A 19,280-nucleotide genomic window follows, 5' to 3' on the forward strand; every position below is an offset into this window, starting at 1 on the left:
TAACTACATACATTTACAATGCTTAAACACCTGTTTATGTCTTACACGTGTGTAAGTACATACATTTACAATGCTTAAACACCTGCGGTTAAGAAAAACAGGATTCGTAAATTCGGCTCTTAATTTTTACGATATTTTGTTAGAAACAATTAATAATATATTAATTATCTACAAACGTTTTTAAAATATAATTTCTTCCTTTGTTTGAAGTTGTTTTCTTATGTTTTGTGCAGGCTGTTGTGCGAGCAATGGACACATTAGCAGAGGTGGCTGGAAAGCTGAACGTTACCAACAAACTGGATCGATTTTACTTGTCTGGAGCATCTAAAGTACGCATGCTCTATGAAACTAGTTCTACTGTAACCTTTGCTATGCACTACAAGACCATTAACTACCGCTCTAAAATGGAAGCTGGGATTACCATCACTCTAAAATGGGAGCCAGTACCGGGACGCGAACCCAGTACCTTACGTATGGTGGCTTAACCAAAAAGTAAAGTAAAGTTTGTTTTATTTAACGACGCCGCTAGAGCACATTGATTTTTTATCTTATCATCGGCTATTGGACGTCAAACATATGGTCATTCTGACACTGTTTTTAGAGGAAACCCGCTGTCGCCACATAGGCTACTCTTTTTACGACAGGCAGCAAGGGATCTTTTATTTGCGCTTCCCACAGGCAGGATAGCACAAACCATGGCCTTTGTTGAACCAGTTATGGATCACTGGTCGGTGCAAGTGGTTTACACCTACCCATTGAGCCTTGCGGAGCACTCACTCAGGGTTTGGAGTCGGTATCTGGATTAAAAATCCCATGCCTCGACTGGGATCCGAACCCAGTACCTACCAGCCTGTACACCGATGGCCTGCCACGACGGGTGGCTTAACCAGTACACCAATGAGAGCAGTCATTGTTACCTAGAGGCAATGGGTTTTTTGGTAGTGTCATTAAAACAAATAAGTAATGCTAGTATTAGACTATAAGCTATCCCGACTGAGCTGGCCAATTCGAAAATTGCGCTCAGATTAACAACTAATCGGTCGTAGGAGTTGTATACTACGAGGGCCTGGATAGTCGTCGATGTCGTGAGATCGGCGAGTTGGTCATCTCCGACGTGACAGTTGGTAGTATGAGCATAGTATGAATGTTTTTCTACCTAGAAGCGTCTCTGTGGAGATATTTACATGTTGGTATTTTGATCATCTCATGATAGTAACAATAGGATTAGAAACTGGGGACTCACAATCCTTTTAGCTCATACAAAAGAGACATTGAGCTTATTATATACGGCAATGACGACTTCTGTTGGTGTATTCACATTAACCAAAAAGTAATTTGCAACACGATGCGCCTAGACATATTTTGTGTCTTCTTTGTATCCTGTTTTTCTTCTTCTACTTCTTCCTCTGCTGCTTCGTCTACTTCGTATTCGTTAATTTATTCATTCATTCAGTCATTCATTCATTCATTCATTCAAGTTAATTATATGAAGATTTAAATAATTATTGACATGGAATTTAATGATTAAAAATAAATAAATCACATTTTTGCAATGGTTCTTTAATTCATTTCCTTGATGGTATACTATATCTAGAGTAGTTTGTGTCATTTGAGAGTGGTAGTTAGAAGACATAAATAGTTCAGCTTTATTACAATATGTATACATTCAGCTAAAGAATTAGGTAGACACAAATAAATAAACATTGTAACATGGAAAATTACCACAAATAAACAAGGTAATTGTGAGGGGTACGCAATTGGCATTAGCCTATTCAATTTAAAGAGCTTAATAAAAAGCATTTTTGTAGTCCAAAAGTGGATTAGCATTTTATTTTTGATTGGCAAAAACTTTGAATATATCTAAAAATTATCAGCCGCATGTAATGTTTATTTATTTGTTTTTTTTTTTTTATTTTATTTTATTTTATTTTATTCTATTCTATTCTATTTCCAGCGTGGCTGGACCACGTGGACAGCTGGTGCCGTAGATCCTCGAGTAAAAGGCATCGTTCCTGTTGTTATGGATCTTCTACACATGGTCAAGGTCAGTTTATTAAAGGGACATTCCTGAGTTTGCTGCAACTTTTAAGATGCTGTTGGGGCCCATTTTGTAATAAACTACTCATTTTGTAATAAGTACCCATTTTGTAATAAAAAAAAAGACCCATTTTGTAATAAGTACCCATTTTGTAATAATAAAAGGCCCATTTTGTAATAAAACTAGGTGCCCATTTTGTAATAAAATTGGACCCATTTTGTAATAAAAATAGGTACCCATTTTGTAATAAAAAATAGATACCCATTATAGACAAACATGGAATACCCCTTTTGATATACTGGGGTGATATTTAGCTCGCCTGATGTCCTTAGTTCGCAGGATCGAACCTTCTCGGCGGACCTGACTACCATTATTTTTGTTCCGTTCCAATCAGTGCCGCATGATTGGTATACCAAAGGCCGTGGCATGTTTTGTGCTGTTTATAAATAGGAAAGTGCATATAAAATATCCCTTGCTGCTTTTTTCGGTACAATTAGCCCATGAAGTGGCGGAAGCGGCTTTCTTCTCTCATTATCTTTGTGGCCCGTAACCATGTGTCTAACCACATATAACACTAATCAAACGAGTTTAGTGCGTCATTAAATAAAACATTTTTCTTGTTCCTTTGATGTATTTCGCCAATTCTGTAATATTTTCAGGATGTAAAATCTAAATAAAATTCCAATCCAAAATGCATTAAATAAAAGGGAACTGGCTGCCGCCACCACATCCACACTTCAAACCCAGGTTATATGTTTTTAAAGGTATACCCTTGTAGGTTATATTTTCACCTCTTGTCAGCCTGAGATGGGATCTTTATGACAACAAAACGAAAAAACAAAAACCTAGTTACCTTTCTAAATTATTTGTTCTAGCATATTAAAGGTTTGGATATAATTAGCCTAACTGAAAGGATAAAGAAAGCATAATTTGTTTACGAAGTTTCCTTCAAAACAATGGTAAAGGGTTGATTCTGAACAGGCAGTTAGAAACCTGGGAACCTGGGTGTGTGTGTGGGGGGGGGGGGGGGGGGGGTGACAGGCTTCTTCTCTACTCCAGGAGCATATTATTTAGGTTACGTTCTCGTTGATAAGTAAAACGAGTATTGTTCGGTACATGCAAGTACAAGACAAATTTAATTTTCTGACATTAATGGAGGAGTTAGTAATTGCTGTTGTCATGGGGATCCGATCCTCTACAAGGATGGAACCAGGACCTGGTGGAAATAAAACTATAAAACAAATGTAATCAGCACATTTTGGTTTAACCAACGGACTAGTTGGTGGAGATATACAAATTGGACTCATTCATTCGTTTACCCCCTTTCTTCTACCTTCCTAGAAATGCAATAATTGGAACAAAAATGCTGAACGTAGTCCATATACGGCTGCAACAATCATAACTACAAACAAATACTCACAACTTTCTTTTAACCTTGTAATAGCGAAATATTGCGAGTTGGTATTTTCGTGGTGTTAATGTAAGACTCATGTGCAAGTAGATGAAGGTATATCGTAATAATTACTCGTTAACTATTTAATTCAATTAAAATACGTATTTGTGATATTTCGAGCTATTTCAGCCATTACTAAATGTTGTATAAAACAAAAAAGGCTTTAAATCATAACTGATTTATTTATTAATTTAAACACTAAAAACATGTTGTCAAACTGAAAGTTGTAGGCCGAACTGGCAACTTATCTAAACGCATAGGAAATTGCTCCTTATACCAGAAAAAGAGACAATACATAATAAAGAATTCGGTTTTTTAACACAAAAAAAAGAAAGGAAAGAAACCAATTCAAAAGCCTTTCGGAAGAGCTATTGAAAAATGTTGCCATTGTAAAACTGATCAGTGAATGTCAAAAATAACGTGTATAATGTGAACACTATTAGAGACGCATCGCATGGTCTTTCAAAACGTATTGAAATTTGTTCGAAATGAAAAGTTTGGTTTCTCATTTCCAACAAATTTCATTTATAACAAGTCACCAAAGCTTAACATGGAAATAGTGAGCCAAGCACTGTACCAACGTCGGTTAAGCGAGAATAACTGTCGAATTCTTAAGGACAGTCCACTGCCTTTTCCAGCAATTCGAATAAGTTTCCTGACACTTACAACATTTTCAAGTACGCTATGTAAGCCCAATCGTTGCACTAAGCAATCGTTAAGATGTAATTGTGGAAGGAAAGCTTTTGTTAAAGGAACATTCCTGAGTTTTCTGCAATTTTTAATATGATATCGATTAACAGAGACTTTTTAACGATTGTAATTACATATCAAATATATTTTTCTGCATAAAATATTAGCGGCTGTATATTAAACGTGTTTCTGATCGTTCTAATATATATACTATGTTAAATTTTATTTCATTTCCTAAAATGTTATTTTTTCGTACGTACGAAATTATTTGAAGACAAAATCCAGTTTGGGCTTCTTACAAATATTAAGACGACCAGAAACACATTGGATATACAGACAGTGATATTCTAAACAAGTAAATATATTTAATACGTAAGTAGTAATCGTAGAAATATTTTATTAGTCGGAAACATCGTACAATGCAGCAAACTCAAGAATGTCCCGTTAATTTTTTCTCTGGGAAGCGCAAATAAAAGATCCCTTGCTGCCTGTCGTAAAAGAGTAGCCTATGTGGCGACAGCGGGTTTCCTCTAAACAAAACAGAGTCAGAATGATCATATGTTTGACGTCCAATAGCCGATGGTAAGATAAAAAATCAATGTGTTCTAGTGGCGTCGTTAAATAAAACAAACTTTACTTTTATTTATTTCTCTACGTTATAAGACATAGCGTGAACGTGTTTTAGCTTGGACGTGTTTATATTCCTTTAGCTTTGGTGTCTGTATTTTGTAAGATTTGAGTTACCTTGGGGCATGCTCATCATATGCCGATTTTCAAGACCAAACCATTCATGGTAGACACTCAGAGGTCATGTCACGATATGACGCATCACTGACTAAACGATGACTAATGCAATGCCCTGTTTTGACCTTGCAATTGCCTTTTAATCTTTTTTGTGAAAATCCTGTATATTTCAACTATGGACTTGACGGCTGTAGGCTGTGCTCACGATGGGTGCACCGGTAGCTCAGGATATGCTCACCTTTCGCGAACACATATCATCACTGTGTTTCCAGTTATCCATGAGTCCATGCCATCACAGCTGTATATATTCTATTGAGCTCTATATTATGCAAGTCTGGGTTTTCTAATCTAGTGACAGTCCTCTTAAGGCGATGTAGGAGGGATCAAACACCTAATAGTGGATCACAGAAGCAATCACAACATTGCCTAATGCCCTTTGGACTGCACTATGCAGAGGTACGATTTTTGTCATTCAGATTATATGCGGTTTGTTGTGAAGTCTGTTACTGCGATGAGAATAGGTGAGGTTTAAAAAGGGCACTTCAAACAGACAAGCTGTCACGGAACGCCTATGAACTAGAACCATTGACTTTAAAGCAAAGTATTATGATCATGACACTTTAACATTTTATAGATGGTATCTTCTAGCGACAACGATTTTTGCGAACTCCTGACTGCATGCCATCAGAGCTGTACATATTTTATTGAGCTCTGCTCTGTGTAAGTTTTGATTTATTAAATCAGTCTTGGGAGTGGCTGTCCTCTTACATACGGTGCAAGGATGTAACATCAGCAGAGTACCCACATAATCCATTTAAAATAGATACGTAAATTAAAATATATTATTAAACTGTATGGATATTATAACTTTTGCAATTCTTCTTATAGAACTTGCATCACCAATTCCGGGCGTACGGCGGCTGGACCTTCGCTTTTAAAGCTTACTACGAACTGAATTTCACGCAACTGCTAGATAATCCAAGAACTCAGCTGATGGCTGACTATGTTGACCCAATTTGTAAGAACGATTGTTATAAGTTCTTTCTCTCTCTAACGCTCTCTCTCTAACGCTCTCTCTCTCTCTCTCTCTCTCTCTCTCTCTCTCTCTCTCTCTCTCTCTCTCTCTCTCTCTCTCTCTCTCTCTCTCTCTCTCTCTCTCTGTCTGTCTGTCTCTTGCTGTAACCTCACCGTGGTGCAGGGGTGTAACATTCTCTTTGAGAATGGCCAATACAGCACAAAATTGAAGTTTTGAGTAAAATTCAGTATCCGTAAAATTCTGTGATATTTGTGTTTTTGCATAGTTCTTTACACTGATTTTTTTTAAATCTTGAATTTTTATATTGATGTTTACTTTACTTTATTTATTTGCATAACCATAGTTTGACACCCAATAGCCGATGTATTTGTCGTGCTGGGGTGTCGTTAAACATTCATTCATTCATTCATTCATTCATTCTATCTATTTGTGTGTCAGTCTCTCCGCAACTCTCTCTCTCTCTCTCTCTCTCTCTCTCTCTCTCTCTCTCTCTCTCTCTCTCTCTCTCTCTCTCTCTCTCTCTCTCTCTCTGAAATAAAATGACATTTAACCAACCTAGTACAAATATTAGAACGATCAGAAACACGTTTAATATACAGCCACTAATATTTTATGCAGAAAAATATATTTGATATGTAATTACAATCGTTAAAAAGTCTCTGTTAGTCGATAACATCTTCAAAATTGCAGCAAATTCAGGAATGTCCCTGGAGTCTGAGTGCACCCGTCACAAATCGGGAGTTGGGGAAATTACAACGTAACCGTCGAGTTGGCCAACTTTCTGCTGGCAGATGGTAGTCTGAACTTTTCTCTCTATGTTTATGTTTGACATTTCAGCGTTCAAAGACACCCTGACAATGCCGAAGTTGATCATCAGTGCTACAGGGGATGAATTCTTCCTACTAGACGACTCGCACTATTACTACAATGATCTTATTGGACCCAAATATCTTAAGTATGAATTGTATTAATGTGACAGACCCTACTTTTTAAACACTAAGGCATATTTTCCGCTATTAAGGCCGTTTTTGTTAACTGAAATCACACTTTACTTAGATTTTATTGTTTAGATTATCCATTCTCATACATATGAATGTTTCTGGTCATCCTGGTGTTTTTAATATTACAAAATAAAACTTTTCTTATTTTTGTAAACGCTTGTGATTCTGATAAGAAAAAGGGTGTTTCACTTTTAAGGGTGTTTCACCGTTTCAACGTCACGGACTCTTGTTTTACTCTGTTGTAACTTTATCCAAATGCGTTACAGGTTTGTATATTAGCTCAGCTTAGTGCCTATTGTTACGGGTTGAAACTAGGGTCTGCCACTTTAAAATGATTCGTCAGTTTGGAAGCAACGAATAAAAGATAAAAGGAAGAAGAAAAATGAAATTAAATTGCACCAGTTCATGGTGTATACTGGTAGAGAATTCGTCTGAAATACGCATACATACGTACATATACGTACATACATACATACATACATACACACACACACACACACACATTCATACATACATACATACATACATACACACACATACATACATACATACACACACACATTCATACATACATACATACATACACACACACACACACACACATACATTCATACATACATACATACATACACACACACACACAGACATACATACACACACATTCATACATACATACATACACACACAGACATACATACAGACATTCAGACAGACATACATACAGACATACATACATACATACATACATACATGCCAGGTTTGCCCACTGTGTCATGCACGTAAGCGTGATCGACGGCGTAGCTTGTAGGCCCCCATGCATATGGTTGTGTTAAACAGCATCATTTTAATGTTTCCAATAATTTACAGTCGACGTAGCGTTGATATTGGTAAACTTATGAAGGAGGAGTTTTTAAATCTGCAAACTGTTATGAAAAACCCTATTACAGCACGTCCGGTTATTGCATATAGAAAAAATCCAAGTCTCAAGGATATCTTAGTCTCCACCCGACTACACGCCGCTTAAGCCTCTAAGCCAGTCCATTTTTCAGTGGTTGGTTTGTTGTTATCCCTTTCCTAACAATTTTTTTTAAAAACAAATACATCGTATCCGGCTGTAAACAAAACATAGTACTAGCCAAATAAACTTAAAACAAGACCGAAAAACAGTTATATTTTGTATATCACAACGGTCAATTTAAAATCAATTTCGAATCCCTGGGGCAAAATTAGAAAATAACAATTTTTTAGTTTTAAAAAAATCCTGAGCCAGTGCGTTCATTCATTCTTAAATACATACATACATACATACATACATGCCAGGTTTGCCCACTGTGTCATGCACGTAAGCGTGATCGACCGCGTAGCTTGTAGGCCCCCATGCATATGGTTGTGTTAAACAGCATCATTTTAATGGATGTCTGGATACCTCAGAACGTATCGTGGCAAATCAGCAAGTTGCGGGCGATTCGTTACAACAGGTTCGAATCCCAGCAACGGCATGAGACAATTTGTGAGGCTAGGCAGGATTTAATTATCCCCTGTGCCAATGCGTTAATATCTATGTATGTAATCGTTAAATACGACATACATACAATATATAGATATTCATTCATCAATACATACATATACCAGTGTTCCATGATGACATACCAACGGCAGTGGTATAAGTTTGGTGTCCCAAACATTTTCTCACAACTGGTATATCAAAGGTTGTCTGTGGGAAAGTGCACATAAAAGATCCTTAGATGCTAATGGAAAAATGTAGCGGGTTTCCTCTGATGACTACGATTCACAATTACCGTATTACTGGCATCCAATAGACGGTTGTCAATTAATCAATGTGCTCTAGTGGTATCGTTAAACAAAACCTATAAACATTTTACAATAAATGGGAAGAGGTGTCGAGTGTGGCCTTGATGTTTTCACTAGCTGTGCTATCTAAGTGAAGTAAAACAAAAAGGGAATTACCTACCAAAAAAACCCTTTCATTTCAGAGCACGGACTCAGATGACATGTCATTTCAGTGCTCGCGTGAGGTGCTTGCGTCGCAGGATCGAACCATCTCGGTAGATCCATTCAAATGACTGTGTTTTTTCCCCCGTTGTAATCAGTGCACCACAATTGGTCAAAGGCCGTGGTGTGTGCTTTCCTGCCTGTGGGAAAGTGCATATAAACGATTCTTTGCTGCTACTGGAAAAATGTAGCGGGTTTCAGAATTACTACATGTTTGACATCCAATAGCCGACGAATAATAATCAGTGTGCTCTAGTGGTGTTATTAAACAAACAAACAGATGCCATGTGATTCGTCAACCTAAGAGGCGTATGTTTTCTTTCTTTATTTCAGAATCCTACCAAACGCTGAACATTCGTGTATTGGACACACTGTTGACATTTTCTTTACAATCAGGAGTTTCATCCTCTCCATCGCCACGGTAAGAACGCGTCCAGCATTTAACTACATTCATTACATACCTATTAAATCTTACTATAGTGATAAAGACATTTTTAAACCGTGTGATAAATTTATCTTGTATGTGCAATCTGGACCGAAACTTGTAAAAGGGGAATTCCCTTCTCTGTTTTTTTACTGGAGTTAGCGCCGTTTTGTTACTGACGTCGTGTATGATTCACAAATTAAGTCACATCGTATATCTTCTTCTTCTTCTTCTTTCTTTTTTCTCGTTCGGTTTCATATGCTCACTAAACCCTGATATGTGCTGCATCAATGAACTGGATCGTCAGTTGGAGCTCACCAGGGCTGCCCCATAGCTTTTGTTTGATGCTCTTTTCTTCTGGCCAGATGTTTTGCCTTATGTTTTGGAGGAGAGGGCAGCTTTGAAAAACGTATTTGAAACATTACACCAGATTGCCGCAGAGTATACTTCTTAACGTGAAAGGAGGATCCGTGAAAGGAGGATTGATCATAGATTTAAGAAAGTGTATTTATGACATTAAATTAAAAACCGATTTGTAAAGAAGATATGTAATAAATATAGAATATTTAACTTTAATCCATTTATTTACCTACGTACCTAACTAGCAATTTATCTTCCTACCTACCTACTTAATTAACTACCTACCTGCTCTTCTATCTACATACTATATTTATTCACCTACCTACCTACATCTCTGTCTACATAGTTTATGTTTGTTTAAACTTTTTAATAAATAATGAAGTTACATTAATAACAGACAGATATACAGACAGACATACAGACAGACACATTATTTATTAATGTCTAACCTTATATACAACCTTAAAACATAACACCATTATACAAATAATACATCAACTTGTAATAAACATATTAGTTAGTTTTTCATTATATTTGTAATAACATTTATTTCCATTAAATGGCACATTTTCAGTCTTGTAATATATATCTACGTGGGCTGTATTTACCATATTATGGGACTACAAAAAAAACACACACATCAAAACCATGCATAAAGTAATACTAAACATTCGCAATATCTTGGAGGACAGTGCTTCTATGTTCATGTTTCTATTTGTATTGCAGGCAGCACCTCTACCCGAACTAACATGGAAACGAGAAATAGTAAGTCCAGTTTAATTAACGGAAAATCATCCAGGGTCTAGTTTTCCGCTATAAGAAGAAGAAAGAAGACCCGTAACTGAATAAAACACGATTATCCAAATATCTCTCCTAACTGTATATCTATTAGTTCTCTCTGTATCGGGCAGGCTACTACCCGAGTGGCCCGGCTCTAGGAGTAATCAGAGATAAGATCTGATATATATATATATATATATATATATATATATATATATATATATATATATATATATATATATGTAGCACGTTTAGTTCACTAGAAAACACAACAAAACACAATACACTTTGGAATCTGTATTAACTCTAACGTTGACAAATGTACTTGCCGCAGTAGTTAATTAACAACAGCAAATATAATAACAACCCAGAGCTAATTATTTAATTAGTTAATCACTAGGTGTCTAGTTTACACAATATTCTAATCATTCCACGGTGATTACAACACACACACGGGTGATAATTGAGAAATGCTGCCAGGGGAACTTAATTAATAAAGGAATTACAACTCTATTCCTAACTGGTTAATTTTTAATTAACCCTTAAATACTCATTCAGTAACCTTGTAATACAGAATTAATACTGATACATATCACAATAAAGACAATAACCTACAGTTTACCTGGGTCCTGTAGGATGACAGGCTAAGCTTTATCTTACCAAATACTCGTATAAAAATATTAGAACAGTGAAGCCTACAATTTACTTCGTCAGATTACCGGAGACACTGTCTAAAGAATATTGGTATAATACAGTATTAAAATATTTAAAGTCACATCAATCACATCAAGGTTATACAACAGAGCAGAAATATATATTTACCAAGTCCGGTCTGAACTAATATAGTTTGTTCAGTTGGACCACGTCCGTTTCCCTGGATACTTCCAAGGTTTCTCCTCGATATATCTAAAATCCTAGCTATTTATTATAAAAACCCCCAGACTAGTCCAAAGACAGCGAATATCGCCTGGGGGCACAACGCGGTACCTCACCTATCATGTGATATTTCCACAACTCCTAGGGACGGTATATTTTCTTAGATGCCCACCTGGTCTAAATGCATATTGGGATGCAGGACTACCACCGTCGCGCGGGGGTATTACGTAACCAAGCTGCACACGGCCCTCTAAAACAATTAACATCGCCACAGGCGAAAAGTTAAGAGCATGTTCCGTTACAGTTCCCATGAAAAGAAATATCTCTGATCTGTGACAAAAGGCGTCGTATTACACGTTTTATGGATACCAGCTTTCGTTTAGGTCTTCTACGCACGGAATACGGTTAATCACCAAGGTAATTACAGCTCAGACTGTTCAGTTAATATTGCTGGCAGTAACTAGAAGTGTCAGGAGGCACTTAAAAGTAGAGCTCTGTTTTATTTATAAATATCCTTTTATCCAGCTGGAAAAAAACTATTTCTGCCCTGATTCCATTCAAACTGTTCATTACTTATTTGTATTATTATCAAAAGTTAAGAAACCATTAGGGCACATTGATTTGTTAATCATCGGATTGGATGTCAAACATTCGACAATTCTGATGTAATCTTAGAAGAACACGCTACATTTTCCTATTAGCAGAAAGGGATCATCAATACATATAGAACAGCACATACCACAGTCTTTGATATGCCAGTCATGGGTCACTGGTTGTGACAGGTAAAACAAAAACAATCAGAGAATGATTCCACTGAAGGGGTTCGATCTTCTGACCCCGAACACCTCAGGCGAGCGCTCTTAGCTAGATCTGTCTAAGTATAACTTTTTTTTTAAACTGGTAATGTACATAATGCACTCTATAATTAAATAATATAGTTCTGATTGGTTTACCTTTTGGTATGTGCTATTCTGTCTTTGGGGTGTTGCATATAACAGATCCCTTGCCACTAATGGAAGCATGTAGCGGGCTTCCTCTCTAAGACTATATGTAAAAGTTACCAAATGTTTTACATCCAGTAGCCGATAACTAATAAAGCAATGCACTCTTGTGGTGTCGTTAAACCAAACAAACTTTAACTTCAATTTATTTCTTGATAAAGAATTCTTTAATATTGGGTTTGAACCTTTTAATGTTCTATCTGTTTTGCCAGACTCCATTCGGTGGACGTATTACGGTATTTTCTAACATCGCTCCGCTAAAGGTGAACGCAGTGTACGCACACACCCTGGATGGACTAAGGTAGGTGAAACAAATATTTCATCTTCAGTATATTTCGCTTGAAATGAAATTGTCCGTTGTTTTATTAGAGTATTAATTCACATTTATCAACAATTGTGATTTCTCTCTTAGAACAAAACCTTAGAGCTCTCTCTCTCTCTCTCTCTCTCTCTCTCTCTCTCTCTCTCTCTCTCTCTCTCTCTCTCTCTCTCTCTCGCCCTCCCTCTCTCTCTCCTGACAAACTGGCGAGTGCAAAAAAGTCACATTTCTCAGCAAGATTATAAGTACATGTATTTACTAAGAACACGATTGATTGGTCGATATTACATTCAGTTATATTCTTTATGTAGTTTCAAATTACTTATTTTTATTGTGTGTACATATATTAATTAAACCCCTTATCCACCCTGCCTGCCCCCATGGATTATAAAATTTGTACAGACCTGTTGGACCTCATGTTTCACAAATCGCATTCGAAGTAGACGAAGCAGCAGAGGAAGAAGAAGAAGAAAACAGGATGAAAAGAAGACACAAAATATGTCTAGGCCTATCGTGCTGCAAATTATTTTGGGGAATGAATGAATGAATGAATGAAATATTTAATGACACCCCATACAATACACTTTGGCTAGGACAGCCCCTATTATCCTGTTCAATTATTTAGACCCAAAGTTTTTTGCAAATGTTACGTTTATTTCCTATTCGATATTTGTTTTCTTTGCATTTACATGAAAACAAACCCAAACCCCGACAGGTTTTATATACAAATCATCATATAAAATGCACGAAGTTGACTTAATTCCACTCTTTAAAAATCTCTGTGTGTTCGGAATGCACGTTATTTCTCCTATAAATAACTAAGGTCATTTGCATATCAAAAGCATCATTCTATAGTGCGTTTCAAACTAATGTTCGGTTCTATCGTCCTATCCGCACAAATCGTAGTATGACCTATATTTAAGAAAATATCTGTAAACATGAAGCAGGCGCGGATTCAGGTGGGGAGTTCAAGTGACAAAACCTCAGTTTGAAAAAAATATATGTATCAAATATTATAATTATATTGTGGAATACACAAGCGCGCGCGCTGAAGGGAGAGACATACAGAGAGACAGAGAGAGACAGAGAGAGAGAGAGAGACGTCATTTATGTAACGAAGCACTCAACATATTTTAATCTATGGTTATATGGTTATAGGGAGAGAGAGAGAAGAATATGGTATGCATGCGATTGGTGGAGGTGTGACCCTCTGCACAACACCAACCCCACTTGAGGCTTCTTTTGTATATGGAGCGGGACGTAGCTCAGAGGTAAAGCGTTCGCTCATGGTAGGTCGACTGATCGATCCCACATGGTGGACCCATTGGGTTGTGTCTAGTTCCAGCCTGTGCACCACAACTGATGTATAAAGGCTGTGGTATGTGCTATCCTGTCTATGGGATGGTGCATATAAAACGTCCCTTATTGCTTATCAAAATTGCTTATCGGAAACAGTGGCCCATGTGGCGGTAGCGAGTTTCTTTCTCACTGTCATAATGCTCCTTAACCGTTTTGTCTGACGCCACATAAACGTATATCAAATGCGTTGAGTGTGTCGTTAAATAAACATTTCTCTCGTATGTATGTGTAGTCTATATGCATTTCTAGTCGATTAGTTTATAGGTTGTTAGGTTGTTTGATAGTGAATGATATGGAAATAAATTGTTTTTGGTGTTAAAGAGTTCATGCATACATTAAAGTAATACTCTTGATGGGTATGGAGAAATAACTTAACCAGTCGACAAACTCATTTCTTCATCACTATCTTCGTTAAGGGGGACTATCACAGGGGGTATTTTATTTCTTATAAAACTATTTTGTTTTCTAAAATCTTCTTCGATCTTTATTACATGTTTAACTGCGTCAGAGAAGTGTGTAGGTGTGACAGAGTTCAATGCATGTGCAAGTTCTCTCCGCACCGTGGTCATTTTACCATCATTATGACGAGCTATGTGCCCTTTGACTTGACTCCAGATCAGTTCTATCGGATTGAATTCAGAATGTCTTGGCGGCAGTCTTAGACACAAGTGCCCATGGCGTTCAGCAATATCATCAGTAACAAATTGCTGTGCACATTTGTTACTTTTCACAATTTCATAAAGAACTGGCTTTGCCATGTTACTCTCAAAAGGTATATTTTTGTTTCGTAGCCACGACTGAATTTCTTCCTTTTTAGCGTTTAGTGCAGGACATCGTGTAATGTCAGTTAATTTGTTGTGGTAGCTTGCGTTATCCATGACGACAACAGAAGGTTCTGGTAGAGAAGGCATAAGTTGTTCTTCAAACCATTTGATGAAATTGTCATGATTCATCTCACCATGATAGTCTCCGTCTGTCGTTTTTAGCCTCAAAGATCAATTCACAGCCATCTATCAATCCATATTTATCACAGCCAGCATGACAAATAATAAGTCTTTTTCCCTTCCCAGTCACCGAACAGAGTTTAGGAACTCTATCAGCAGCGTCTGATTTCGGCAGGTGATTGGCGGTACTTGTGCCCGGGTGGATATCTGTCCAGTGGTGGGATGTTGTGTGGTTGACATTCACCCAGGTCTCATCTTGATACACTATTAAATACCCCTGTTCTCGTAAACTGGATATTTCATGGAGATAAGACAGTCTCCTGTCTGATATATTGGCGTCCTCAAAAATCACTTTTCCGGTTGTAGACATATGTTGGTATTTAAAATCGAGGTCATGGAGTGTTCTTCGTAAAGTTGATATGGATATGTTGATTCCACATTCCTCCCTTAAAGCCACGTTAATCTTATGTAATGTAGGCAATTCGCCCTCTCTATAAAATCTGTATACTCGTCGTCTAATAACATCTTTATCAAATAAATCGATGAGATTTCGGTCGCGTTTTTTAACAGTGATTTCTGTGCTCGGATTCGTAGAGCTTAGATTTTTCACAGTTCTTTTTACTGTTGAAACCGAAACTTTAAGTGCAGCGGCAACTCGATCGACAATTCGATAAGAAGCATACCTAGGTCTACCGCGCTGATATTCATCTTCACAATAATCGAAAACGTTCTTAATACACGATTTTACATCAACTGAAGTGTTTTTCGATTTACCCATATTTTTCCTCAAATAACAATAACAAGAATGTCGACTAATACATTTTCAATGAATTTATATACCCTACCTAACTTGTATTTTACGTGGTTTACACATTGCTACAATAGCACGTGCAGTCATAGATCGAAATAATGATGTTATTGACCAAGCAATGCTATCGTATTTTGGACATTCAGGGCTGTGTCTTCGGGATGAAAAAGTGGTTTAACCCATACGAGTCCGAACAATAGCCCTTTGGTTTTTCGCATTACAAATATAATACCCCACCCCCAAACCCCAGCCCCTAGCACCACCATAAATACTATATATATATATATATATATATATATATATATATATATATATATATATATATATATATATATATATATACATACGTATGAGTTCCCAATTTAGAGGCAAATTAAATAACATTTTTATTATTATTTGATGTTGGTGGCCTTTGACATTTTATCCCCCCCCCCCTGGTCTTCTGGGTCCGGCCCTGCATTAAATTTATTTATAAATTTGGAAAGCACATTCCTGCGGTGTGTGGGGTGATTTGTGTTTATTACTGTGCTACACCTCAGTTGTGTTAGGTTAGGTATGGTATGCTAATATATAATTGATATAATAAAATAAAAATACATAATACATTAGCTAAATTGATTAAATATAATGCACCTACAAGAAAGGGTTACATGTTCTGTTTGTTTACATCTATGTTTAACGGAAAGATTAGACAATGCTGTTACACACTGCAAAACAATAATAACCTTGATTTAGTGAAACAAACTATAATGGCCTTCACGTAGCCTCAGATCCCAATCGTTTGATATGCAAATGACCTTAGTTATTTATAGGAGAAATACCGTGGATTCCGAACACACAGAGATTTTTAAAAAGTAGAATTAAGTCAACTTCGTGCATTTTATATGATGATTTGTATATATAAAACCTGTCGGGGTTTGGGTTTGTTTTCATGTAAATGCAAAGAAAACAAATATCGAATAGGAAATAAATGTAACATTTGCAAAAAACTTTGGGTCTAAATAATTGAACAGGATAATAGTTAAATGTTTACAATAATTCACTCATGCTGTATTTAATTACAGACGCGACTTCCGTCTGTTTGTTGGTGGTCCAGATGGTAAACCATATCCACACCCGGTCTTGTGGTACGAGAGAAAAGTCCAGTCTCTGGTAAATATATATATTTATTAGTAGTATTCACAGAATGCATGTTACAAAAACCTGCCTCTAACTAGGGGTTAATTCAAAAGAATTATTTAGAAGTTTTCATGAATGGTATGAATGTTTATGAACTAACCGGGTATGTTCTACTTTTGTAATAAGATATTGACATGTAGGACACTAATAGAATCCCTCCGCTAAGAGGTATAGAATTCATATATCAGAAACATTTACTTCACTTGATTTGTTTGTTTTTTCTTTTTAGGGGAACAATTCTTATATGATTGAATTTGAAGCCCCACAAAATGGTTGGCTCGCTTTCCTTATTCAGGTAAAAAATAACCGCATTATTTTCGCCTAAGTGTGTGTAGGTTTTGCATAAACTATTGAATTAATATAGAGTAATGAAACATCATGTTTTGTACAATAGAAAAAAGGTTTCAAATGGAACTGAAACTAGATTAATTAATTGATTGCTTCTTCTGTGTTTCGTTCATTTCATATGTACGTTATTATTATTATCAGTAGTAGTAGTAGTAGTAGTAGTAGTAGTAGTAGTAGTAGTAGTAGTAGATGTATCACTGTTGTTGTTATCAGTTGTTATTATTATTATTATTATTATTATTATTATTATTGTTGTTGTTGCTGTTATCATTGTTAGAATTTATTATCTTTCCATTTATCTTTGTGTTTGACACCAAATAGCCGATATACCTGTCATGCTGGGGTGTCGCTAAACATTCATTCATTGTTATTTATTATCTTTCAACTTACCGTTGTGTTTGACACCAAATAGCTGATATACCTTTCATGCTGGGGTGTCGCTAAACATTCATTCATTGTTATTATTTATTATCTTTCAATTTACCGTTGTGTTTGACACCAAATAGCCGATATACCTTTCATGCTGGGGTGTCGCTAAACATTCATTCATTGTTATTATTTATTATCTTTCAATTTACCGTTGTGTTTGACACCAAATAGCCGATATACCTTTCATGCTGGGGTGTCGCTAAACATTCATTCATTGTTATTATTTATTATCTTTCAATTTACCGTTGTGTTTGACACCAAATAGCCGATATACCTTTCATGCTGGGGTGTCGCTAAACATTCATTCATTGTTATTATTTATTATCTTTCAATTTACCGTTGTGTTTGACACCAAATAGCCGATATACCTTTCATGCTGGGGTGTCGCTAAACATTCATTTGTATTATCATCCTTTTCTTTATTATCTTCTCTTGAAGTAGTACTAGTATAGTAGATGTGGTGGCCATAGTGGTGATGGTACAAGTAGGAGCTTTTTTCTTCTTTTTTATCGTTTTTTAATTTCATTCATTCATGTTTTCCTTTTCTTTTTATTTATTTATTTTATTTTATTTTATTTATTTATTTACTAATGTAAATAAAATAATTATATTACAGCATAATAGAATGTAATAGCAATAAAATACATGCATGTAACATAATCAGTTAAAACTGAAATACAGTATCATTTTAAACCCTCTATTACAGGTGGCGTATCCAGGAGTTGATGACAGTGTTCTGGAGTTTACCACGGAGACTCAGATTATTCCCGACACATTCCCCTTCCCAGACTGTCATGGCGACGGGTGTCATGGAACTCTGGTGTGACCCTGGCAACAATGGGTCTGTGTTATGCTTGCTTTATCAGTTGCGGATCCAGGGGGAGGGTCGAGACATTCCGGACCTCTCCCCCGTGCTCACAACGAAAACAATTCCACTGAGTGTAATGTGCATTCGCCGCTAATACTAGATTTCCAGTTACATGTTCTTTATATCGTTAATTTTAATCGAAACGAGGTTTTCTGTTTAAAATATCACAATAATATTTTTTTTTTATTATTATTTATTTAGCCATTGTGTGTTTAAAGGGACATTCCTGAGTTTGCTACATTTTAAGATGTTTCCGACTAATAAAATATTTCTACGATTAAACTTACATATTAAATATATTTTCTTGTTTAGAATATCAGTGTCTGTATATTCAATGTGTTTCCGGTCGTCTTAATATTTGTAAGAAGCCTAAACTGGATTTTGTCATCAAAAAAATATTTTAGGAAATTAAATTAAATTTAACCTAGTACAAATATTAGATCGATCAGAAACACGTTTAATATACAGCCACTAATATTGTATGTAGAAAAATATATTTGATATGTAATTACAATCGTTAAAAAGTCCCTGTTAGTCGATAACATCTTTAAAATTGCAGCAAACTCAGGAATGTCCCTTTAAAAACTGTTTTTGGAGGTGCCAAATATAA

At 36.1% G+C, this 19,280-nt stretch overlaps 1 protein-coding gene across 3 annotated transcripts in view; it reads left to right on the plus strand.

The window, feature by feature from the left end:
* Positions 1-18,940, plus strand: part of LOC121378895 (autocrine proliferation repressor protein A-like) — a 27,809-nt gene extending 8,869 nt beyond the window's left edge. For all 3 annotated transcript variants that reach the window (XM_041507261.1, XM_041507260.1, XM_041507258.1), the window contains exons 6-15: positions 234-329; positions 1,955-2,044; positions 5,814-5,943; positions 6,799-6,916; positions 9,309-9,396; positions 10,486-10,524; positions 12,629-12,717; positions 16,911-16,998; positions 17,255-17,320; positions 18,509-18,940. In XM_041507261.1, the coding sequence (XP_041363195.1) occupies positions 234-329; positions 1,955-2,044; positions 5,814-5,943; positions 6,799-6,916; positions 9,309-9,396; positions 10,486-10,524; positions 12,629-12,717; positions 16,911-16,998; positions 17,255-17,320; positions 18,509-18,628 (924 nt within the window). In that variant the 3' untranslated portion in view covers positions 18,629-18,940. The remainder of the gene's footprint in view (positions 1-233; positions 330-1,954; positions 2,045-5,813; positions 5,944-6,798; positions 6,917-9,308; positions 9,397-10,485; positions 10,525-12,628; positions 12,718-16,910; positions 16,999-17,254; positions 17,321-18,508) is intronic.
* The last annotated feature ends 340 nt before the right edge of the window (positions 18,941-19,280 follow it).

This window comes from Gigantopelta aegis, chromosome 8 (genome assembly GCF_016097555.1).
Source record: "Gigantopelta aegis isolate Gae_Host chromosome 8, Gae_host_genome, whole genome shotgun sequence".
In the NCBI taxonomy this organism is placed as follows: domain Eukaryota; kingdom Metazoa; phylum Mollusca; class Gastropoda; order Neomphalida; family Peltospiridae; genus Gigantopelta; species Gigantopelta aegis.